This window comes from Amphiprion ocellaris, chromosome 12, assembly GCF_022539595.1.
Source record: "Amphiprion ocellaris isolate individual 3 ecotype Okinawa chromosome 12, ASM2253959v1, whole genome shotgun sequence".
In the NCBI taxonomy this organism is placed as follows: Eukaryota; Metazoa; Chordata; class Actinopteri; family Pomacentridae; genus Amphiprion; species Amphiprion ocellaris.
Genome location: NC_072777.1, coordinates 4,408,443 through 4,433,710, shown reverse-complemented (window position 1 = coordinate 4,433,710; position 25,268 = coordinate 4,408,443). Strand labels below are relative to the sequence as shown.

At 39.9% G+C, this 25,268-nt stretch overlaps 2 protein-coding genes across 3 annotated transcripts; both read left to right on the top strand.

Annotated features, from left to right (window-relative positions):
- The first annotated feature begins 1,281 nt into the window (after positions 1–1,281).
- fdft1 (farnesyl-diphosphate farnesyltransferase 1) lies at positions 1,282–16,858 on the top strand. 2 transcript variants are annotated; one of them, XM_023272400.3, is made up of 8 exons: positions 1,282–1,470; positions 6,303–6,400; positions 7,391–7,574; positions 7,714–7,842; positions 9,218–9,409; positions 11,524–11,700; positions 13,726–13,878; positions 15,635–16,858. In XM_023272400.3, exons 1-8 carry the CDS (start codon positions 1,372–1,374, stop codon positions 15,860–15,862), a joined length of 1,260 nt encoding a protein of 419 aa, XP_023128168.1. In that variant the 5' UTR covers positions 1,282–1,371; the 3' UTR covers positions 15,863–16,858. The 2 variants fall into 2 exon arrangements, with proteins under 2 accessions (XP_023128168.1, XP_023128167.1); XM_023272399.3 differs by lacking the exon at positions 1,282–1,470 and having other exon boundaries at positions 1,521–6,400.
- Positions 16,859–18,151: 1,293 nt separating this feature from the next.
- On the top strand, positions 18,152–24,918 carry LOC111569939 (cathepsin B-like). The gene is made up of 10 exons (XM_055015686.1): positions 18,152–18,330; positions 19,109–19,232; positions 19,359–19,444; positions 19,605–19,719; positions 21,244–21,359; positions 21,743–21,828; positions 22,602–22,745; positions 23,183–23,299; positions 24,430–24,558; positions 24,726–24,918. Exons 1-10 carry the CDS (start codon positions 18,167–18,169, stop codon positions 24,800–24,802), a joined length of 1,158 nt encoding a protein of 385 aa, XP_054871661.1. The 5' UTR covers positions 18,152–18,166; the 3' UTR covers positions 24,803–24,918.
- The last annotated feature ends 350 nt before the right edge of the window (positions 24,919–25,268 follow it).

Sequence of the window (25,268 nt, the reverse complement as noted above, 5' to 3'; positions counted from 1 at the left end):
AGAGGAACACGTTAGGCAGGATCTGGGTGTGTCGGGTCTCTGACAGTAAAATGTCACAGTGTTTCAAACAGATTGTGTTCTTTGTTGTGGTTTTTGCCCGTTTTTAGACAGTCGTAGGGGAGACAGCCAGGAAGTGCTTCAAATCGCTGGTTGGTAATTGAAACAGGGACTCACTGCTGATGGCATTTGTGCTACAATAATGATTTAATGTCAGGCTTTCAACTTCAGTGGGAAAAGTGTGTTTGCAAAATCCAAACCTAAAAAAAATAAGAGACAAAGAATGAGAGAGACTGAAGCTTCTTTCCTGCACTGTAAATCATTTTCGGCTCATTCAGCTTGGATGCATCAGTTCCCCTTCTGCCTTAAAAATAAGAGTTAACTGCACTTTGATTGGTTAATTAGGTCACAATCATCTTTGTGACATTAACAATGTCTTTGTGACATTAACAATGTCTGCACTGGATTTATCATTCATTTAATGTTATGTTCATTGAAATAAAAACTGCTTTTCTTTCAAAAATAAGGACATTTCTAAGTGACCCCAAAGTTTTGAATGGTAGTGTAGCTGTGAGTGAGCCAAGACACCTACTGCAGCCTCATTTAAATTACACAGAAACACACTTAAATAAAATGTAGTTTTGTATTTGACAACTTCCTTTGTGACTGTTTTCTCAATGCATACGTACTACTTGTTATTTTTGTAGGTGTATGTCATTCTGTATCCTTTAATCTATTAATCTCTTATTTTATTACACTGATAAAATGAGTTACACTACATTTTCCTGTGACATTTTTACTAGGTGGGATCAAAAATGTATATAATTAAATTTTGCTTTAAAAGGGACAGTCCTTGTCATATGAATTCTTGAAAAAGTGACAAAAATAATACCCTTTTTAATATAAAACCTTTATTATTAGTATCAATATAGGTTTGACGGATTATATTTCGCATTTTTCTACATATTATATGTCATACATTATGTCAGAAGTGAGTTTAATAATGTTTTGACACAGTCTAGTGCTCACAGTCAGCAGGTATCCCTCTGTTTGGGATTATCATGGATTTCATTGAACGGTATGGTTTCACGTTCGGGACAACGAACGGACCAATCAGAAGCCGCGCTCCACTGACAGTCTATCGGAGGCGGGGCATCACACCAGACGCTCTGGCCGCTCATTTGTCAAAGCGCCCTGAGCCCACGACGCGCCAGCCAATCAGAGGCGTGTGTGGATCTGGCGTGTCTCCTGACCGAGTCCTGCTCATGGTGCTGCTGCTGCTGCTGCTGCTGCTGCTGCGTCTCAGCGTGGATGGGGAGCATCTCGTCAGGTTTACAGGAGGAAGAAGCAGCCGAGCCGAACACCTGAAGCGACATGGACATCCTGAAGTCACTGGGACACCCGGAGGAGATCATCAACCTGTTTAAGTTCAAGATGGGGGCGTGCAGAGCCGTGATGCAGAAGTTGGATTATGTGAGTAAAATCTCTAATTGAAAACAGTCAGTGAGAATAAACTCGTGAATATCAACACTGCAGCTACGTGCAGGTCGGATGTGTTGCGGCGTTTCTCGAGAATCAAGTGTTGCCTGTTTTGTTCCTCATTTTCAGTATCAGCAGGCAGGTTTCACTGCAGCAAGGCTGAAAACCACTGGAGCATACTGACAGTCTGCACATACTGTCCACATCAGAACGACCTGCACAGTTCACTGCTTCATCATGCTGCGGAAAGACAGGCAGCTAATTGGACTTGGTCAAATTAGATCTGTGCTCTCACCAAGTGTTGGCTCACAAACACGGAGGAAGAGATGACCACTGACTTGGGATTTAGGTTACATAATGAGATTGGCTGGCTCACCCGTGGGGACAGATGCTGTGCGCATGTTTCAGGGCTAATCCTACTGTTTAGGTTTAAACACCAATGTGACCCAGGGACTGCAGAGCCTCTGTGCTCCATATTATTACCATATCCATCCAGAAACATCCATACAAATGAGTCTGCTGTTCCTAAAAGTGAATGCACTCAGGATTTTATTCAAATTTCATTTGCATTGTTGCTTTTTGAAGGATAGTACTGGCTGCAACATCACTGACAGTTCAGTTGAATTTTTGAAATATAGTCCCTGTAAACAAACTACGAAGCCTTTTACACTGTGCCACATGCAAACCTGACAACATTGCAAATATAGTCGTGAAATAGATGCGACAAGCAGGGCAGTTTTTAATTTTTTCTGGGCCCTGTGCAAAATCTTGTTCAAGCACTCATTAGTCCACTAAATCTGCATCATATTTAATATACACATAGGTGACACCAAATGCTACCATTAGACATAATTTTAATCAACTTAGCCACCTGGTAATAAAAAAATAACACTAATAAACTTTATTTTTATAGCATTTTCTTAATGTAACAGAGTGCTTAACAGAAGCAGAATTGCTGGATAAATAAACAAAGTAGCCAAAGAGCATAAAAACTGAGCTCATACAACACAAAAATATTAGAACAATAAGGTCATAAAACAGGAGGGAAACAAAAAAAGAATCTTAGAAACGCTCATATGTCACATATTCATAGAGGCCTTTTGGTTATACCGTAATTTAGTCAACTTGGCTGCCTGACTATAAAACGTAACATTAATAAACTTTATTTATATAGCATTTGATTAATGCTACAATGTCCTTAACAGAAGCAAATTAATTAAAAACCAAAAATAAAAAATAAAGATAATAAAAGCAGCCAAAGAGTATAAAAACTAGACGAGGTTAGATATTGTCTATTGTGATGTGACTAAGCAGACAAGTTGTCTCCCTGTTGGTCTGTAATCTAAATCTTTCCTGCTCCCAACTACAATAAATACCCAAAGATCAGAGAGAATCCTCAGAACTGATGCTGGCATTGCTTGTATGTACTTCTGCTCTGTTGGTGTCACTTCTTCTGATAAACCTTACTCACAACCTACACTACTGTTCAAAAGTTTGGGCTCATCCAGACAATTTCATGTTTTCCATGAAAACTCACACTTTTATCCATGTGCTAACAGAACTGCACAAGGGTTTTCTAATCATCAATGAGCCTTTCAACACCATTAGCTAACACAATGTAGCATTAGAACACAGGAGTGATGGTTGCTGGAAATGTTCCTCTGTACCTCTATGGAGATATTCCATTAAAAATCAGCTGTTTCCAGCTACAATAGTCATTTACCACATTAACTATGTCTACACTGGATTTATCATTCATTTAATGCTATCTTCATTGAAAAAGAACTGCTTTTATTTGCAAAATAAGGACATTTCTAAGTGACCCAAACTTTTGAACGCTAGTGTTAATCATCTGAGTCTCCAGTGTGTCTCTCTGCCTCCTCATCCTCTCTCAACCTCACTGAACTTCCACAACAGACATCATAAAACAAGTAACATTAAAACAATCAGGTCATAAAAGAATCACAAAAAAGAATCCTAAAAGACACTCATATGTCACATCTTCATAGAGGCCTTCTGTTAAAACAATGCTTTTAGAATAGATTTTATGTCGCCTGTCTGATCTCAGTTGGCAGACTATTTCACGGTTTGGGTGCCGTAGAGGTAAAATCCTGGTCACCGTTGGTTACAAGCCAAGACTTAGGAATTACCAGCCGAGCTCCATTTACTGATCTGAGAGAACACACTGGGACACAAGGGGTTAAAAGGTCTGCAATCTAATTTGGAGTAAAGCCGTTTAAAAGTGACCAGAAATTTTACATCAGTGCAGAATTTTACATGTAGTTAGCGTAAAGTGGCAAGCACTCGAGTGATATGATCATATTTCCTCCTTAAGAACCAGGCAGCAGTGAGCTAAACCAGCTGGTGAGAAGATCTCTGACGTGAGTTAAAAATAAACACATGTATAATCTTGTGCAAATCGGCGTCAGACAGCAATGATCTAATTATAGAGGTTTGTTTTAGCTGAGAAAAGCGGGATTGGACAGCACCCTTGTTGTCACAAATATCAAAACAAACAAGGAAATCGTGTCCGGTACACAATTATAGGTGACACGATTAAAATGTTGCACTAAGCTCTGCCTGAAAATCCAGCCGATAAAGTCCTTGAATGTTTCAATGTGTATGATGCAGTGAAAAGGGGACAAGTGAGGCAGGAATTAAGAGCAATAAAGCCCCTTTTAGATGTGCACTCCTTTCCATTAATCTGATAGCATCTAAACAAGACGGTTTTATGTCTGAATGAGCATTTCAAGCTCTTTTCTGTAAAAGTTATGATGGTAAACTCACAAAGTTGGACATAAGTCTGAACTAAAAGCTGTTGCATTTATGGATATGCCTGCAAATTCAACAGGAAATGTGTTTCTGGGGAGTTTAACGATGATGTGAAAGTTGTAACTCTGCTTTTTTTAATGTATTTTGATTGTTGTTACAAAAAACTCTTGACTCTGAAGTTCCACTATTTGATGTAAAGGTCTCAGCGAGAACTTTACTTTATCTTTGTGTTCCCTTGAAATAGTTTTGCGTCACCTCACAATGCTTTTGTGGTCCCTTACAGTACAATTGCTTTACATTCCTTATATTCCTTCTGACTGATAAGAACAGTGGTGTTGGTCCAGTCCAGTTGTAACACACTGCAAGTCTAGGGCAACACAGGTACTATTGAAAAAAAAAAAGCAGATAATGGAACATTTTTGCTCTGCATGCTGTGTTGTTGAAGCTGCAGTTGGATATTTGGTTATTGTTCGGACTTTGGCTGCTGCTGTGAATTTGTCCAGCTGCTGCTATTTGAACCTGCAGTGCTGCTATAACAGACGTGTTTATTAGTTCAGGACTGTAGGAGTGCAGTAGCATGAATACACACAAAAATTACTGCATGTGAGGGAACATAAAAGTTGTTGTGGTCCAGTGCAAAAGTTGTTGTGAGGAAACGTAAAGTTGTCATGAGGGAACGCATAACGTTTGGTCAAAGAACATAAAAGTTGCTGTGAGGGAACATGACAATTGTTGTGAGGAAATGCAGAACTTATTGGAATGCAAAACTTCTCTCCCTCCCATTTAAACCTTTATTATACTTTAGTGCAGACGTGCTCACTGTAAAAACCCACAAACACGTAATTATTTATCCTACTTTTCCAGTGAGCAGGATTCTGGTTGGATAACTCAGTTTGCTACATGTGCAGTCAGTCATATCTACATGCACTACTGCTGAACATGCACCCTGTTGAACTTGTAGTCTTGTTCCTGCATGACACCAGGTCGTTGTGAGTTGTCTTCAGGGGTTCTCATTGACTTGGCAAAGTGACCAAATTTACATCATGCTAATCATAGGGGGCTCCATATAATCTTACTACAAGTGGCTCTATAATATTTAGAAAAGCTCATGAATCTTGACATCTGTCAGGCTCAGATTTTGCTGCCACACTTCTGTTATAAAAAACAAACATACTGCTGTCCTTCTCCCTTTCTTCCACCAGGTGTCAGCAAACACACAGTTATAGTTCCTGCAGACTTCCTTCTCACAAAGCTGCGCTCAGTTCTGCTTTTTGTCAACTAAACTCAGTTTCTGAAGACAAAACGCAAAGTTTATAGTGCATGTGTGCATTTAAACACAATAATTTGTCAGCAATGTTGACATAAGTCCCACAGTCAGACCCATTTTTGCACGTTTCGTAATCACCAAGTTGAGTTGCATACGCAGTTGCAGATTTATTTCACTTTAGTCGTGTGTTTTATCACTAATGTCTATAAAAACTCTCTCCGCGTTAGGAGTTCATCACAAAGAGGGGAAACAGTTAAAGTTTGCTCGCTGTAAGCAGATTAGGAAACGTTGAATTGCAGCAGTTGTTTTGGTGGAGGTGGGAGGAGTGTGCGTAATCATAACAGCAGATCTCCAAACGCTGCGCCTTCTCTCTGCGGAGCTGCGCACTGAGCAGCCGCAGTTTTCAGATCTGCGCAGCGCCTGGTTTCACGTCCTCCAGACCTCCCTTCACCTCGCTCGACCCTCACGCCTCGCTTGTCCTCTACATGGACTTCGCGTTTCCAACTTCTCCACTAAACGCGGCGTCGACATGGACTCTGTGGCTCCATAGTCTCTCCGTCGGGGCGCCGCTCGTATGGCCGGAGCTTGCTGCAAGTGTCCGGTCTCCCTGTCCGTGTTCAAGCGCTCTCTCTCGGTGGCTCCGCGGGGCTGCGGCTCCGCTCCTCGGTCCCTCCTGCCGGGCTGGAGGCTCGGGGAGCGGGGCCTGCAGGAGGCCGCCCGACGCTCCAGCGCCCTCAGACCCGCAGGTTTCCACCGACAGACGGCCTTTCTGCATCTCTCCTGCCAGGAATCCATGAGCGACAGCCTGCGGACCTGTTACCTGTACCTGAACCAGACCAGCCGGAGCTTCGCTGCTGTGATTCAGGCGCTGGACGGAGAGCTCAGGTGAGTCCAGGCTGCAGGTGAGGAGGAGGAGGAGGAGGAGGAGGTGTGTCTGCAGGAATGTTTTCTGCTGCTCAACCAGGGGCGTTGGCTTCCCACCAGCTTTACGTGTAACATCAAGTCAAGTCTGGATTATTTTCTTACGAGCTTCATTAAAAGTCAACCGGACTTCTTGTGCAGTTACGTTTGCACATGAATAAAAGTGTGAGTTTTCATGGAAAACATGAAATTGTCTGGGTGACCCCAAACTTCTGAACGGTAGTGAATGTTACTTTGTGCAGATTCTCAGTAATCCTAGGAGCCTCAGTAGAAAGCAATTGTATGTCTCCTAAAAGAAGTACACATTTTAATCCCTTGGCTTTTGGATTTCATGTGAAACTTTATCATGTTTTTAAATGACTGGTCTGTGTCTGTTAAAAGAGGCATCAAGGTTTTAATCCTCCTGTTGTCTTCATTTACAGGCACCAAAAAATATTGTTTCCTTGTCTGAAAAAAATCCCAAAATTCAGCAAAAAAATCCCCCAAATTTCTGAAAATTTGCAAAACCTTCAGGAAGAAAATTCCAATAATTCCTTTAAAGTTTTCCTTAAAAGTTTTATTTTCAAAAATCCCCCAAATTTGGCAAGAAAATTCTTGTAAATATTTTCAAAAAATTAGTAAAAATCTTCAAAAAAATCCTAAAAATATCTAAAGTGATTACATATATATCAATTAAACTTCTAATATTTTCTTGAAGAATATTCACATAAAAATCAACCAAAATCCAGCAAATTTTGCTGGAACCACCTGTCTAATTTAAACCCACTGTCCGCAGAAATGACAGCTGTTTGTTGCCATGCGTCTTCAGAGACTGTGTGTGAACTTTATATATCCTCTGTCAAAGGGAATCCTCCAAATATAGACCGACCTCGTCTGCTCGGCACTATTTCTGTCGGTTTGTAATTCAGTGACGAGGCGGTTTTTCAGTCGGATTCTTGTCTCTTTGTGTTCCAGACATGCAGTTTGTATTTTCTACCTGGTGCTGAGGGCGCTGGACACAGTGGAGGACGACATGAGCATCCCTCTGGACAAGAAGGTGCCGATGCTGAACGACTTCCACACCTACCTGTACCAGGATGAGTGGTGCTTCACCGAGAGCCAGGAGAAAGACCGGCAGGTTCTGGAGGATTTCCCCACGGTCAGTAGCACCACACGGTGGTTCGTAGTAGAGACCTAGGGGGATACAAGGGGCTTTTAATGCTTAATTTAAGGTTGAATTTACAAAATAAAAACTTTGGCTGTGATAGTTCTAACCTTCATGCGTCCTTTGAATCCAGATATCGCTGGAGTTCAGAAACCTCGCTCAGGAATACAGAGACGTCATCTCAGATATCTGCCACCAGATGGGCGTGGGAATGGCTGAATTCCTGGAGAAGAAAGTGGGATCCATGAAGGAGTGGGACCAGGTAAGTTGAAAATTAGCTTAACGCTATACACTCTATATGCAAGACATCAGACGTTTTCTGTGTTAATTGCATGGTCCCTGATCAACTAAAAAAAAAAAATTAAAAATCCCAAACTCCAGAGCTTTTTACAATAGATAATGTACTGTCCAATCAGAGTAGAGGTTTGATAGAAACTCCCACTATAGAGGCAACACATTAGAATACTAAAGGCTACCGCTTAATCTTATGAGTTTTTGGCTTTGAAGAAAATGTTTCATGATTTGCTTGTAGCCCCGGCAACAGACTGTGATGAACTTCTTGATTGTTTTGGGGCAACCTGCACTTTTTGTGCAGGTTCTGACACCAAGAACATCCCCTGTAGCACTTCTTTAGAGCTGTTTTCAAGGGAGAAAAAGGTACTTGCTCTGGGGTAGGTGGGTCTGATGCCGTCTGGTTAAACTTGGACAACAAGTGCCATTTCTCTGCCCTTTTGATGTCTTCATCGCGCAGCAATCTTCTCCTCTCATACTCATATCTTCAATGTAAAATGTGTTTGTTTCTTTTTTCAGGGCTGAATATTAGTAAAACAAGAAAACTGAAAATGAGTCGCTATGCTGTACATGTGCAGAAATAAAAATAAAAATTGGGGGTCAATACTTAGGATAATGCAAACTCCAACATAAAACATCCTTGCAGTGCCTTTGTTTTACATATGTTTAATTAAGAGAAAAGAAGGGCTGCTTCAGTGCCAAAGTAGCGCAGTTTTAATTAATACATTTTCTAATGAACAAGAAAAGCACTCAGAGAGTGCAGTGCTCAGCCAAGACTGTCATCACTTGGTCCTTGTGTCATTTCTGACCTTCCCTGAAAATCTGTTATTCTGCTTTTGAGTAATGTTGCTGACAGGCAGACTGACAAGCCAATGCCGATCGTCACATAACTCTGCTGCATTCCTTGGCAGAGTAATTAAAATACAACAAAAAAAAAAACAAAACACCTATACTAATGCATCAAAAAATGCAGAATATCAGTCCACCCCTGTTATGTGAGCTTCTGAAGCCACAAATATTAATCATAAAGTAACTGTTGACTCACTGGCACTGATCAGCAACATTTCAGGGTCATTTTAACAGTTTTACTTTATCATCTTTTCAGTCCTACTGGTGTCTGAATTGTTATCAAGTCTTGCCACACTGTGCAGAAATTTCTTAAAGTGCAGCAGATTGATGAAGCGTGACTGTAACTCTGGCAGTGTTGTGTAAATGTTTAATCAGTGTACTGACAGATCTGCTCCCCCTTCAGACAAACAGGAACTGGGTGTTCATGTGCCAGTGTCTGTAATTCATGCCACAACTATAAAAGCTGCTGCCATGTCCTTTGTGTGTCCTCTGGGCAGTATTGTCACTACGTGGCCGGTCTGGTCGGCATCGGTCTGTCTCAGCTCTTCTCTGCATCCCAGCTGGAGGATCCTGAAGTCGGACGCGACACTGAGCTTTCAAACTCTATGGGCTTGTTCCTGCAGAAGACCAACATCATCCGGGACTATCTGGAGGACACGCAGGAGGGACGTGCCTTCTGGCCACAAGAGGTACGTAGCTTCAGCATTTTTTTGTCTGGTTTTGACCTGAAGCCTCAGCTGTGCAGTACAATAGCTTCCCAACACTAACACTTGTCATGTTCTCCATTTCCAGTGTGTATTGTGAAATATATCCTCCTGAAAACCGAGGGGAAAAAAATCTTTCAAAATGTAGCTTTTTTTGTGATTTCCTGGAGCTAAAACAACAACTCACAATTCAGAATTTTATGAAAATACTTTGATTTTAGATTTTACAGCATGTCCACTGTAGTAACCATCTAAATATGATGATCCATCTTCTAATGAAACATTAAGAAACTTAATTAAATATCAATAGTGTCAAATTTAAGAGGTTATGAACAACTATTTATTTATCACATTAATTACTTTACATAGAAAATACATTCAAAATGTTTACTACCCCACAAAGAAATGTGTATTTTGAATGTAAACAAAGAACTAGCAAGCTATCTAGCTCTTAACTAATCCCATTAAATCGTCCTCATGCCCATTACAGTTCAGATTCATAAAGGGGCTATTATTTTTCCTGACAAAAAGTTTATCTGAACTTTGACCCCCGCAACATGTTTATAAAGAAGAAAATATGTGATTACCATAGGTAAAACAATGACTTAATCTTAACAATCTCAACAATATTTGACTTAATTTTTCTCTTTTCCTGGCAAGCATGTTTTGCTGCAGTTTCTGTTTTGTTTCAGCACGAAAACAAAATTATGCCCAATCATGAGATATCATTGGAAAGGCCAGGATGTCCTCTATCGAGCACATCAGGATTTAATCGGGTAACTGAAATGGGTCAAAAGATACAGATCAAAAACAAATGTGGAGTACAGAGGGCATAAATGAATGGGCTGGGCCTCAGGAGGATATAACAAGGTGTTAGATAACCTTTTCTTTCCCCCCTCTGTTTTTTTTTTTTTTGCTCCGCCAAGGAAGGTGACGGAGTTATGTGATGATTGGTGTTGGTTTGTCTGTCTGTCTGTTAGCAACATTACTCAAAAACGGACTAACAAATTTGGTTGAACTTTACAGGGAAGGTCAGAAATGACACAAGGACCAAGTGATTAGATTTTGGCAGTGATGCATCTCATAGTCTGGATCCACAGATTTGTTAAAGATTTCTGTATCATTGCCAGATAGTGGCATGGCGTCACTGTAACCATGACAACAAGTGAACACTACATCAGCTGCCTGCTGACGATCACATGATTGTGATCCTACTATAAATCCACTGCTACGGACTTATTGGGACTTATAAAAAAGTTTTTGGACACCCCAGACATTTGTAAAATATTGCAATAGGAATCACTCTTAGGTCTTCAAGTGCAATTTCTTTTAGTACAATCACAGCCATGATACTAAACAAAGCCTAAAACAGCCATCAAAACTTAAAATTGTCTGGTTCCATAAAATAAGAAATTTTGAGTTTTGGGTCACTTTGGTAGCATTTAGTTTTGTTCATTTTTCTTGTAATAAATTAAGATATAAACAAAAAAATACATTATTTGTACTTGTTTGTGTCTGTCTAATGCAGCTGCACCTTTTGAAACATAAAAAAGATTTTTCCACAAAAATTTCAAGATAATATTTGAGATTGTCTAAAATTTTAAATGTGTCTGAAAACTTTTTTCCACCACTGTATTTAGGTCACAGTATCCGTACATAAAGTACACATACATAACACACCCCTGTGCTCAGCGCAAGGTCATTTTGTTTGTGGGTACATCTATATTAACTGGACACATTCTATGTAGCTGTGATTTCTGATCATCAATAACTAATAAACAAACGCTGCATTTCTAAAAAAAAAAAAAAAAAAACTGCTGCATTTCTGACGATGCCGTATGGGGGAATGAGCAGCCTTGGCGGAGTCCTGTGCTGTCTGAGTGCTGTTCCAGTTGCATTGTGTGTTGATATCAGTGCTGTATCAGACAGTAAATGCACTCGGACCTCAATGTTAACTTACACATTTATCAGCAGAATATGTAGATGCTACACCCTTGTTCTGATATTCTGCGGCTCTGTAAAAAAGCACAACCAGTCCTTTGACATGCGTCCCTCAGGCGATGCTGTGTCAGTACTTTGTGTATTTTGTGTGTCTGCAGGCCTGGAGCCAGTTTGCGGGTCGTCTTGAGGACTTGGCTCATCCTGAGAAGCTGGAGTCGGCTCTGTCCTGCCTCAACCTGCTGGTCACCGACGCTCTGAGACACGTCCCGGACGTCATCACCTACCTGTCCCGTCTGCGCAACCAGAGCGTCTTCAATTTCTGTGCCATTCCACAGGTAAACACCGCTTTATTGTTAACTCCATTAATGCGGTGATTTTTATTAGTTTGATGGGATCTTTGAACTGTACATCGTGTCATATTATGTGAATGTTTAACCCTCAGAGACTGACTTTGTGTCCAAATTCACGTCCTTTACTTGGTTAAACCGCTCTAGTATTTATTGCAATGAGGAGCTACTCTTGTAGTTGCTTGTCTTATTATAAGCAAGAGCAGACCTGGAGCTGTGTAGTTCTACTTCTAGCATATTTGTGCATGCAGACGTAATGACAATATGAAGACAGATGAAGCTTCTGCAAAATAATATCTTTTATCTGATGTCTTCAGCCGTGTTCACACTCCTACATGTCAGTTAAAGAAGTCATAAAGTCCTTATCATATCAGAGACCTACCACATATCAAAACAAACAGCCCAACCTACCCGCCCCGGTATTTCTAGTTGCTTCTCTGTGTGCCAAAGTTATCCTGTTGGAGATTACAGCAAATTTCTGAATTATCTCCAATATGTTCCTGACACAATTCAGGAAATGTCTGTACTGCCTGCATTTGGTGGTAAGATATACAAAAACACAATTTCCACTTAAGAAATATTATCATCCTTGATGTAAAGACTAAAAACCTTGAATATATCATGTCAAATGAGGGAAAAATGTAGGTAGCCTAGAGTGTTCTGAGTATAAAACAACATGACCAGACTTTATAATGATCAAGATGAAGACATTAACCTGAAAATAGCCTCAGGCTCAAAGGATGCTTTAATTTTAGATTAAGAAAATTCTCACCGTTTTGTACAGACTTACCATGGACATTACTTACAAAGCTGTGTTGTTTTTAATGTAAGTGAATGTGTTGGATGTTTTCTATATTAATTATTTGTGTGGTCAATTTCTCAGAGTCCAAAGATGCCTTAAACCAAAAAATATTTAATTCCCAACTTTATAAAGAAGAGAAATCCAGCTGGGTCAATATGTAATTGCGGGACTTCTTGTATCATAGTTGACATTTTTGCTGTTTTTAAGCCTAAAATCAAAATGGCAGCCTACAACCAAACAGCACATGGCATTTTTACAGAAATATTTTTCTAAATATTATGTATATACAATTGAAAAAATTTGAAAGTTATTTATAAAGATATTGTAGCAAACTTGTTGACACTTGACTCACACACTACATTATATTAAATAAGTCATAAAGCCTTGGAGTCTTGCCAGACTTTTCTTCAGGAGGAAATGACATCATGTGGAGCAGGTCATGTGATCTGGAATTAACACACTTCCTTGAGAGGTGTTTTTGGAATGGGGAACTTAGTTGAAAGTGATTTCTTGGACACAGATACAATTTGTTATTTTCCATATAAAATTTGATATATTGCCAAAAAATAAACATCTGTCATGATTATCTCAGCTTAATAAAAAGAACACAATCAAAACAGTGTTTGAATAAGCTTATTTTAAATTTGGACGGTTATTTAGTTGACATTTTAGTAATAGCCAGTCATTTTTTTATTAATACGTGATTGTTTCCATAATAAATAATTGTGGTATTTGTAAAGACATGATCATAATGAACATAAAAATGTGTTATTACATTGTTTTTTTTTTTACTTTTAGTAAAAATGTATGCAAGATATATCCGATGGACTTCGAAAGTCCCTCAATTATATATTGACCCAGCTGATGTTTTGCAGTTTTGATTGAAGAAAATGCCTCAAATGATGAATAAATTCTGAAAACTGATCAAATAACCAACATCTATCCATTCATTATCTATACACCTACGGACATTTCAGAATCACCAATTAACCTCAGCATGTTTTTGGACTGAGGGAGGAAGCTGGAGAACCTGGAGAAAACCCACACATGTACAGGGAGAACATGGAAACTCCATGCAGAAAGACGCTAACTGGGGGATCTTCTAGCTTCAAGGCGACAGTTCTAACCACCAATCACTGTGCAGCCCTAAATAACCAACAGGTTGCTGTAATTTCTTCCACCTGACGAGGTGTCGTTCCTCTCTTGTCCAGGTGATGGCAATAGCTACCCTGTCGACGTGCTACAACAACCCCATGGTGTTCCAGGGAGTGGTGAAGATCAGAAAGGGACAAGCTGTGACTCTGATGATGGAAGCCACCAACATGAGGGCCGTGCAGATGATCATCAGCCAGTACAGCCAGGAGGTGGGTGTGTTTACTGGTCGTACAGCGGTCCCTCGCTGTATCGCAGTCTCACTGTCTCACGGATTTTTAAATAGTATTTGGTATCGCGGATTTTTCACTATATTGCAGGATTTTGCAGTATGTAAGTATTTTTTATATATCTATTGTTTTAATTATTGTGCGGTAAAATAAGTATTTTCTAGCCTAAAAAAATTAAAACAATATAAAAAAATACATAAAAAATAGTAATTGAAGCATATTAAAAGACTGTTAAATCAAAATGAAGTGCGTAGCGTGCAGCGCTGGGCTCTGATTGGCTCAGTGACCATCGCATCAGTCTCCTGTCTCCTGTGAATAGCAGCGTTCAGCATCTGGCCTTGTCCATTCTCACTGTGCAGTACATTCATCTCATCATCATCAGTACTGCACAGCTAATTCATCATCATCTTCATCATTTAAGCTGTAGTATATTCACTGGTGAGTACCCATGTAGGATTTTATACAGGGGTCCTCGGCCTGTGGTGTTTTATCGTTAGGTTGGAACTGGTTACGTGGAACTAGTTGACGAGTGGAGCGGATGAATACATCGTCATGCAGCGCTATAAGACGGCTTTGTTTACATTCTCCAGTTGTACGCCACCTTGGGTTGTGCTACATTCTAACTTTTTGCCCTTCATTGTGGCTCCCAAGCATAAGTCAGACTCTTCTGATGCTTTGAAGAAAAGGAAAGCCATCTCCATGTGTGCTATAATAATAATAATAATAATAATGATAATAATAATAATAATAATAATAATAATAATAATACCTTTAACTGTCTTCACTGCAACGTAAAAGCTGCAGCTGTCCAAGTAGTTAAACTCAAAATGAATCGTGAGTCGTAGCAAACTTGACTTCTTTACTGTGGCTCTTGATGCACATTACAGAGTGAAAACTGCAACAAAAACAGAATAAAATAACATAAATATATGTAATAAAATCCTTTTAACTTGACCAGCAAGTCCAAAAATGAAGTTAATTACTTAAGACATTGCCTCTGTGACGTTTACAAAACAGAGAACCATGCATCCAGAAAAGCACACGTGTATAAAGTTTAACATCAAAATAGTGGAGAGGAAGTGACAACTGTCAACAGACAACTTCAAAATAAAGGCTTTTTCAAAAATAAAAGTACATCGATATTCTGCCTTCAGGGCAACACACCATGGAAGTGAAATTGGATTTAATAAAACGCTTGGAACAGGACGAAACATCGACAAACATCAGCATTATTAGATCAAGTTGTGAAAATAGTGGAACATATTCAGTTTTTTTCTTGTAAAATGACTCATACATGCATGAAAGTCATTGATATTCATGACTTTTATGAAGACTTGATCAATATCATGCTGCATGCAACATCTTTGTTTACATTTTCTCTGGAGTTCCGACTTACAGCAAAAATCGACTTACATCAATCTGTAGAAACAGAACTCCGACGCAAGTCAAAGACTCCCTGTATGCTGTTAAAATTATGGAGGTGTAAGAGTGTAGAAAGTGTTCAAGAGCATATCAAGTGTTTATAGGAGTGTGGGAAAGGTTTGTAAGAGTGTGGGGAGGGTTTATAAAGACTTAAAATATCTATAAATAATAGATATGGTTGCCACTTCGTGGATTTTCGTCTGTCGCGGAGGGGGGGTTCTGGAACGTAACCCCCATGATAGACGAGGGACCACTGTGTTTCTCTTCTTTACCACCACACTGGTGCACTGAGCCGTCTTGCTTTCCCCGTCTGCAGATTCTACAGAAGGTCTCCCTCGCCGACCCGTCGCGGGACAAGACCCTGCACATCCTGGCCGTGATCCGAGAGAAGTCGGCGCTGTCCCAGTCCAGCCTGCCCTCCAGGACTCACCACCTTTCTCCCATGTACCTGTCCGCTGCCATGCTGCTAGCCGCCCTCAGCTGGCAGTACCTCAGCACCACCGCAGCTCAGGCGCAGGGCACCGGCGACATGAAGGGACAGTGAACCCCAGCCACCCTCACCTCTCCTGGGGCATATAGACTAACGAAGCCCCCCTTTGCCCCCTCTGGAGGTCGGGTTCTCCTTTGACTAGAGGAGCCTGTTCCCTATTTGCTGTTTCATTGTGTCTGCTACAGGACCAGGGACTTGTCAGACTGTGGTGTTGTCCTGGTAACGGAGTCGTCTTGTTACGTTATTTGATAGTGATGTTGTGGTAGTACATCCTCTGTCTGGAGAAACTGTTTACACACAGTGTGGTTTAATTCACCAGCGTCAATGAGACACTAAAACCGTTCAGGGTGTTTTTTTTTTGTTTTTTTTTTTTTGTCAGTTCATGTTTATGTTGGTTCTGTTTTCCTTCCTTTTTGTTTTGACCCATTATTTAAATCGGAGGGAGTAATTCAGCATATTTGACTATTCGATTATAGTTTAAAAGTGGCTGAAATGCTGAAAGGCACAACACATGACGATGCACGTTTTAGGATTTTGGTGGAACACAGTCACCAAACTTCTTTAAGCTTCTCTTTCATTTTGTCTCAAACCTCAGTTTCCCTATTTCTCATGTCAGATCAAAGCTAGCTTCATGTTCCACTTATTATGTTTCTGTAGGAGAAACACTTAAATCAGTGCACTTTGCAGCTTTTGCGCTGTATCTTAGTGTAGATGACGTGGATTTGTTTCAGCACTTTACTCACTTCAGTTTCAACTCTCTTTTAAATTCATGAGAAAAACAATAGTGTGCAATAGCAGGTTAGTTTTACTCGACGTGGACTGTTTAAATGAATAAGGAAATACTGGACAAATGGAATTCTTGATACTTTTGGTATCAGCAAGAGATGCATTCTGAGACTGCTAGCTAAGTGTCCTTAATGCAGCTTTGGTGAGTAGAAAGGCTAGCGCAGAGTAACCTTGTACAGAACCAAAGGAGAGCTACAAACATTGCTATGTAATGTGACATTTTGATTTGTACATATTTGAACAAATAAAGATGTGAAAGAATCTAACCTGAGTGTCGGCACCAGTCACGTTTTGTTTTACAGCATTATAATGTGTATTAAAGTGAATGATTTTATAGACTGTGGACTGTAAAATGATATTCTTTTATGTTTACAGCAGAAAGTTCAGGGTTCGTGTAATGTGCTTTGGTTTTTAGTTCATGTAGGGCAGGGGTGTCAAATTCATTCTAGTTCAGGGGCTTCATTCAGGACAGTTTGATGTCAAGTGGACCGTACCAGTAAAATCACAGCATAAAAACCTATAAATAACAACAACTCCAAATTTTTCCTTGGTTTTAGTGCAAAAAAGTACATTCTGAAAATGTTTGCATTTAAGGAGTTGTTTTTTTTAACAAAACTTTATGAACAACCTGAAATTTCTGAAGAAAATTAAGTTCAATTTCAACAATATCACTGTTTACGCATTACAACTTACAGATCACAGTGTCTACAAAGGTACAAAACATTTAGGCATCTGGAACTGAACATGTAGTCTTTTACTTTATGATCAAAACGACAAAAAACAACAAAAACAAGGCAAAATATTACAAAAGTGATACTCAAAACGACAAAAGCAAGAAACAAAATGACAAAAAAATGGACAAACGACACAAGCAAGACAAAAAAAGAGCAACAACAACAAAAATGACAAAAAATGACAATGCAAGAAAACAAAACAACAAAAAATATACAATGACACAAATGAGACAAAGGAAACACAAAATAACAGAAATGAGAAAATGACAAAAACATGAGACAAGCAACAAAAGTCAGACCAAAAAAGACAAACAAACACAAGGAAAAATATTACAAAAATGAGCCACAAAATGACAAAGAACAATCTGGTATTTTACTTTATGATCCAAACAACTTGTCTACATCTAGAAATTATTTTAAATTTATAGTTTTACAAATTTACAATCTGCAGTTAATGTCTTCTCTGTAATTTTTACACTTTACAAAGTCATCCTGCGGGCCAGATTGGACCCTATGGTGGGCCGGTTTTGGCCCGCGGGCTACATGTTTGACACCCCTGGTGTAGAGAAAGTTCATATTTATTATATAAATCAAAGATCAAGTAAGATGATTTTCATAAAAGCAGTAGGACAGTGAGTGATCCTGCATATTTTCGTTGCCAGATCGTAATTTTAAGAGCACCTATCAGCTTTTTTTTTTGGCCTTTATTAGAAAGCTTAGTAGAGAGGCAGACGGGGCCTGTGATCTGGAATCAAATCCAGGCCTCTGCATCTGGGACTATAGCCTCTGTTTATGGGTCAACTAGTTGAACTACCTGGACGCCCTGTCTACCTTTTTAATGACACTTTTCCAGTCACATGAGACATATACTGACAGTCCATTTATTACGCAGACATGTGACTACATAACTTGTGTCTTGTTAAAAAGAGCAGTGAAGAAAGCTTTGTTAGGTGAGAGAAAAGAGTTGCCTCAAAGAAGAAGGTCTGTTCAACAGCAGCACAGGTAAAAGTCTGGATTTGGGAGATTGTTTTTCTTTTATTTGTTTAAGTTACTCAATTTAAAATCTTGGTGTTCATAATATCTTTATGTTTGAGTTGATTAGAACACATTACATTGGAGTGAAATCATGATTCCTTTAGTAGATTTGAAAACATATTTGGTCGCTTGATGTAGTGACTTTAATGAAACAGATTTAGGCGCTTATAATCAGTTATTGCATGGGAAGATGTGGCTTTAATAAGAATTATTTTCCATCTTTTAATCCAGGCTGTTGTCATATGTGAAACATCTGATTTTAAAAAGCAATACTGGACAAAGTTCCACTTCACGGCTGTATCTAAACAGCACAGAGTTGGCTGCTAATAAATAAGAAGTACATTATGTGTCAGATTTTCACTATACGAGGCCAAAAGAATTGATGATGGTGATATTATTGTGGTATTTACAGACAATTTGAACTTCTTTCCTTGTGGGCGCTTTGTTTTTTACTTTGTTTTTGTGCATTTATCTGTCGAATTATAAAAGAAACACATTTGTAAGAGCACTGTGCTTATTTTAACCTACTCTGTAATATAAATGAGAATCATTACAGCGTGGAACTGTAGGCTAAAATAACTGGAGTAACTGCTCAGTGTAATGAAGAAAATCCTGCCCTGAATCACACTTTTGTCGCCTTGCGGTGCTGATGAAGTCCCATGAAACAGAACTCTCTCCCTTATGTTGTGATGGACTTTCTGCGTGATCATTTTATGGTGTTTTCTCCCTGATGTCTGTTTTGTAGGATGCGTCTGCTGTTCCTCGTCAGCGTCGTGGTGACGGTCTCCATCGCCTGGGGACGCCCTCAGCTTCCTCTTCTCTCCTCGGAGATGGTGGACTTCATCAACAAGGCCAACACCACCTGGACGGTGAGACTTTTCCATGTCTTTTTCAGGACTTTTTATTATTTGTGGCAGCTGGTAACAGACACAAAGCGGTGGTCTTGGATGCAGTGACTTCTCTGCTCTTATTGAACTCCACTGTTTGGTCTTCAGGCTGGGAAGAACTTCCAGAATGTTGATATCAGCTATGTGAAGGGACTGTGTGGCACCTTCCTGAATGGACCCAAGCGGCCAGAGCTGTAAGTTTAAACGCCACGTATGAGGGTGTGTGTGTGTGTGTGTGTGTGTGTGTGTGTGTGTGTGTGTGTGTGTGTGCAGCTCATCACATGTCCAAACAGGTGACAGTCAGCAGGTTCACCTTATCTGCAGTGTGTCAGTGACCGTCCCGCTCTTGTTTAGGGCCCATAACATTGAAGGAATAAGGCTTCCTGACAGCTTCGACGCTCGGAAGCAGTGGCCCAACTGTCCCACGATCCAGCAGATCAGAGACCAGGGCTCCTGTGGATCCTGCTGGGTGAGACACAACAAACAGCCGACAATCAAGCAGATACGATAAGATAAAACTTGAGTAATCCCTAAGAAAATTCTACCAGATATTGCTCAGAAAAAAATAAATTACATAAAATAAGAAATGCAGTGCTTATAAAAACATAATAGGATTTAAGTATGATTATTTACTGAAAGTAAAATAAGTGAGCTAACATAAGACTAGAATTGACAAGTATAAAGTAATGCTGGCAGCAGTACTGAGGTAATAAGTAGGGATGTCCGATATTGGCTTTTTTTCCAACAACCAATATGCCGATACCGTCCATCTCTCAATTTCTGATTCCAATATCAACCGATACCAATATATGTGGGTTATTTAACTAATTTTAGGTAACATCACATATCTCCTGTCCTGGAATTAACACATCATGCCTAATTTTATTGTGATGCCCCATTGGATGCATTCTCAAATGCAACAAGGCTTTCCAATGCATTATTTTATCGGTTTTCATGATAGGCAAAAGAAAACCCCGATAACGATGTTGAAGATATTACATTTTAATAATAAGTAATAAGTGATACCACGCGTGATATGAAATGAAATGTTGCACATGTAATTAGAATGTTACACCTGAAAAATCCATCCATTATCTATACACCGCTTAATCCTCATTGGAGTCACAGGGGGGCTGGAGTCTGTCCCAGCTGACTGAGGGTGAAGACAGGAAACACCCTGGACAGGTCACCTGACCATACAGAGACAAACAATCACACTCACATTCACACCTATGGACAGTTTAGACCTACCAATTAATCTCAGCATGTTTTTCAACAGTGGGAGGAAGCCAGAGAACCCAGAGAAAACCCACACATGCACAGGTAGAACATGCAAACTCCATGCAGAAAGATCCCGGGAAAGCCGAGGGATCTTCTAGCTGCAAGGCGAAAGTGCTAACCACAGAACCACTGTGCAGCCCGCACCTGAAAAATGAAATTTTCAATTGATAGATATACCAATCAGTCAGATGCTCAATAAGATTTGGATATGGAGAGTGTGGAACCCCAGCAGTAGATAGGTCCCCCCATATGAGCCGGGTTCTGCCCAAGGTTTCTTCCTGTTAAAAGGGAGTTTTTTCTTGCCACTTAGGGCTTGCTCTGGGGGTTAAGGCATTAAGGCTTAAGGTAGATGGGTTCTGTAAAGCCTCTTGAGACAATTTGAATGGTATTTGGCGCTATATAAATAAAATAAAATTGAAATATAATGTTTAGGTGTGTGCACACATATGATATTATTGAATATAAATCAGTGCTAATAACTCCAGCAGAGGAACAACATGCAGTACAGTTATGGTTTCAGACTGACTTCACCAACGGCATTCTTTCTCCCCCCAACATTTCCAGCGATATCACAACACTATTATCATGAATTCTTTTGGCCCTAACAGAATCATTACTGTGTAAAGGTGGCTAAAGGTGAACCAAAAGACTCGTCCTTTCAGAACCAGCTACCATCTTCTAAGAGCATTTTTCAATTTTCCGTTTCCCACAGGCCTTCGGGGCAGCTGAGGCAATATCTGACAGGATGTGTATCCAGACTGGTGGTAAGATCTCTGTGGAGATCTCTGCTGAAGATCTGCTCACCTGCTGTGATGATTGTGGCATGGGGTGAGTGTGACTGTGACAAAAGTAATAATCAATGTACATGTTTAAAGGGGCAATTCTACACATGACGCTCACTTAATGTGGCAGAAAAAGACCACTCTTATCGCAGCTTGTTGGGGCTTGTATTTTTTTATTAAATATATAATTGCCAAAGAGGATTTGGAAGAAGTGGGAGGCAGGAAAGAAACTACTGAGTTGCATGAAATTGTATTATACTGCATGTCAGTGTCTTTAAACAAACAACAAAAGATATTGACCATGTTTTTAATCTGTCTCTTGTCAGTTCCACAAATGTATACAGATGCAATATTAAATCACCAGAAAACCCATTTAAAGAGCCAATAAATAACACTCGGTGTACATTGTCCCATTTCTTGTGGCTGTAGCTGTTTTGGTGGTTATCCGTCTGAAGCCTGGGACTACTGGGCAACCAAAGGGCTGGTGACAGGAGGCTTGTACAACTCTGGAGTGGGTAAGTTCATCACACATGTGAGGTGGATCGTGCTGTTTGTGTGCGACTGAAATTGCTCTAAAACCCATTGAACAGCTTTATAAAAAAGCCATCAAGGTGTTTGACAAAAAGTCATTTCATCAATGTGCAATCTTAAAGAAATATTGATTCCTAAGCCTTGAGAATTTCAAATGATTTAAAAGTGCTTGTTTCATCTGTAAGTCTGTGAATGGGATGGCCCCACCACCCCTGGGGGATTTTATCAAAAAGAAAAATGGTATTACTAGTACAAGGTCAGCCATCAGGGGGTGACTGTGAAGTAAAATTTAGAAAGTCCTCCTTTGCACAGAATGCCTTATCTATTAAAGGTTGCACAAACTGGAATTTTTTACCTACAGCTATGAGAGAATGCTCCACCTTTGTCAGTTTTCAGAGACAGTATCAGGCATCGCTGATTAACAATCAACCTTGTAAACATCAGAGAAAATCAGGCACTTTTACTATAAGCGCTTTAGAGTAAAATAATAGCACTTTAGGGTAGGTTTAACCCAGCCACAATTAAGTCATCATTATTGTCTTTGTTATTTGTATGTCTGTAACCGTATATGTTTTTCTTTTATGTTTGGGACAACGGATGGAATTAGCCTTGTGCTAAATCCGGCTTATTTACTGCAACCTCGTATAAACTATTATGAGATTTTATGTTCATTTCTATGCACTGTCCTGTCCAAATGAATAAAGAAATGAAACGAAAATCTAGACTTGTGTTGACCTGTGTGGACTGTTTGTTACAGGCTGCCGACCCTACACCATCCCTGCCTGTGAACACCATGTGAATGGAACTCGTCCTCCCTGTGGGAGCATCGGGGAGACTCCCAAGTGTGTGATGCAGTGCATTGATGGATACTCGCTGTCATATCCGAAGGACAAACACTATGGTATAGATGTCTAAAAAACTGTTTCTTTCACACCTGTTGTTCTGGGGCTTGGTGGTTAGCACTTTTGTTTTGCAGCTAGAAGATCCTGGCCTTCAGAGGATCTTTCTGCATGGAGTCTCCATGTGTGGGTTTTCTCTGGGTTCTCCAGCTTCCTCCCACAGTCCAAAACCATGCTGAGGTTAATTGGTGACTCTAACTTATCCATAGGTGTGAATGCGAGTGTGATTGTTTGTCTCTAAATGTAGCCCTGTGATAGACTGGTGACCTGTCCAGGGCGTCCCCTGTCTTCACCCTGTCAGTTGGGATAGACTCCAGCCCCCCACAACCCCGATGAGGATTAGGCGGTGTATAGATAATGGATGGATGGATGGATGGATGGATGGATGGCCTACTGTTCCTTCTCCTATCCTTAATGTTTCCTGTGTCTCCCCCTTCAGGCAGGCGTACATACAGCATCCCGTCCCAGCAGGAGCAGATCATGACTGAGCTGTACAAGAACGGGCCTGTGGAGGCAGCTTTCAGCGTATATGCAGATTTTCTGCTGTACAAGACTGGTGAGCTTTAAATTCTGCACTATATGAACTGCATTAACACATACCTCTCACCTACATACACACATCTGGAAACAACAACCTGCATTGTGCATTCATGTTAAATCTTTGTAAGCACATTAACTACAAACTGCTTATATGTTGCATTAGTGCTGACCTATATCCAAAGCTTGTTTGTTAGATTATCGCCTACATTTGAAGCACATTAGCGTCACTTCACAGTTAGGTTTTTGGCCCAAGTTACACCATGCTTGTCTTTAATGTGATAATGCAGCAATGTTTCGCACACAAACAAAATGTTTTGTCCTTCCCAGATAGTTTATTTTGAAGAATTAAGGCAGGCCTGAAGAGATACTAATTCAATATTTCACACACACACAAAAAAAGAAATTAAAGAAAAATCAGTAAACATACACTACCGTTCAAAAGTTCAGGGTCACTTTGAAATGTCCTTATTTTTGAAAGAAAAGCATTTTTTTCAATTAAGATAATATTAAATGAATCAGAAATCCAGTGTAGACATTGTTAATGTGGTAAATGACTATTCTAGCTGGAAACAGCTGATTTTTAATGGAATATCTCCATAGAGGTACAGAGGAACATTTCCAGCAACCATCACTCCTGTGTTCTAATGCTACATTGTGTTAGCTAATGGTGTTGAAAGGCTAATTGATGATTAGGAAACCCTTGTGTAGTTATGTTAGTACATGAATAAAAGTGTGAGTTTTCATGGAAAACATGAAACTGTCTGGGTGAGCCCAAACTTTTGAACAGTAGTGTAGGTTGTGTGTAAGGTTGATCAGAAGAAGTGACACCAACAGAGCAGCAGTACATACAAGCAATGCCAGCATCAGTTCTGAGGATTCTCTCTGATCTTTGGGTAAATATTGTAGATGGGAACAACTTGTCTGCTTAGTCACATCACAATAGACAATATCTAACCTTTTTTCCCTCCCACATTCATTTTGGAGCCTAAGGTTTGCATCAGTTGTCCAAAAGTGTATAAACTGCAGCAGTTTTTGGCAGTTGGCCGTCAAATCTTGCTTTAGAATGGCTGCAGTAAATGTGTTAAATATGGTTAAAAAAAACTACTGTTGTGTTGTAAGTGACTGAGCTTTGTGTCACTGTACTAGGTGTGTATCAGCATGTGACTGGAGACATGCTGGGCGGTCATGCCATTAAGATCCTGGGCTGGGGGGAGGACAACGGGACGCCCTACTGGCTGGCTGCAAACTCCTGGAACACTGACTGGGGAGACAAAGGTACGACGTGACGAGGGGTCGGGAATAGAAATTAGAATGTTTATTGGTCACATGTTCTGTAGAATACATAAAAAGCACACCAGTGTCATGTGATGTTTATGGTCATTTTGCCACATGATGAGTGGAAAAGTTAAATTACGTGCGTCTTTATTGTCTTCTTATGGCAGGTTTCTTCAAGATCAAGCGCGGAAGTGATGAATGTGGCATTGAGTCGGAGATGGTTGCAGGAACCCCACATAACTAGATGTAAAGAGTCCTGGCAGCAGACAGTCAACAAATCAATTAAAGCAATTTACAGCAGCATGTCTTGTTGAATAATTGTGTATTTCTGTACTTAAAGACAATTTATGATACAAAACATCTGGCATTTTTGTTGTGATTATATTCCTAACGAACACCATCAGCAAGTACAACAATCTATTTTTCACATCTAGCCAGTGGAGACTGTCATACATTTTACAATCATTCACCCTAATTCCACAGTAAAGAGCAACACGTCCTGATTTATTCTGTACCAGTTACAGTTTTCTGATGTTCCCTAGTGAGGAATTGGACCAAACAATTGGACTGTAGTTCATGTGCGATAAAACCAAAGCTTGAATTACTTGTGGTTTGTGGTGTAAGATATTTGGCACATATCCCAATCACAGACAAAATATTCCAATTGTAGTTACTATTCTCTGTATTTGTTTGTCCCAAGATAATATATG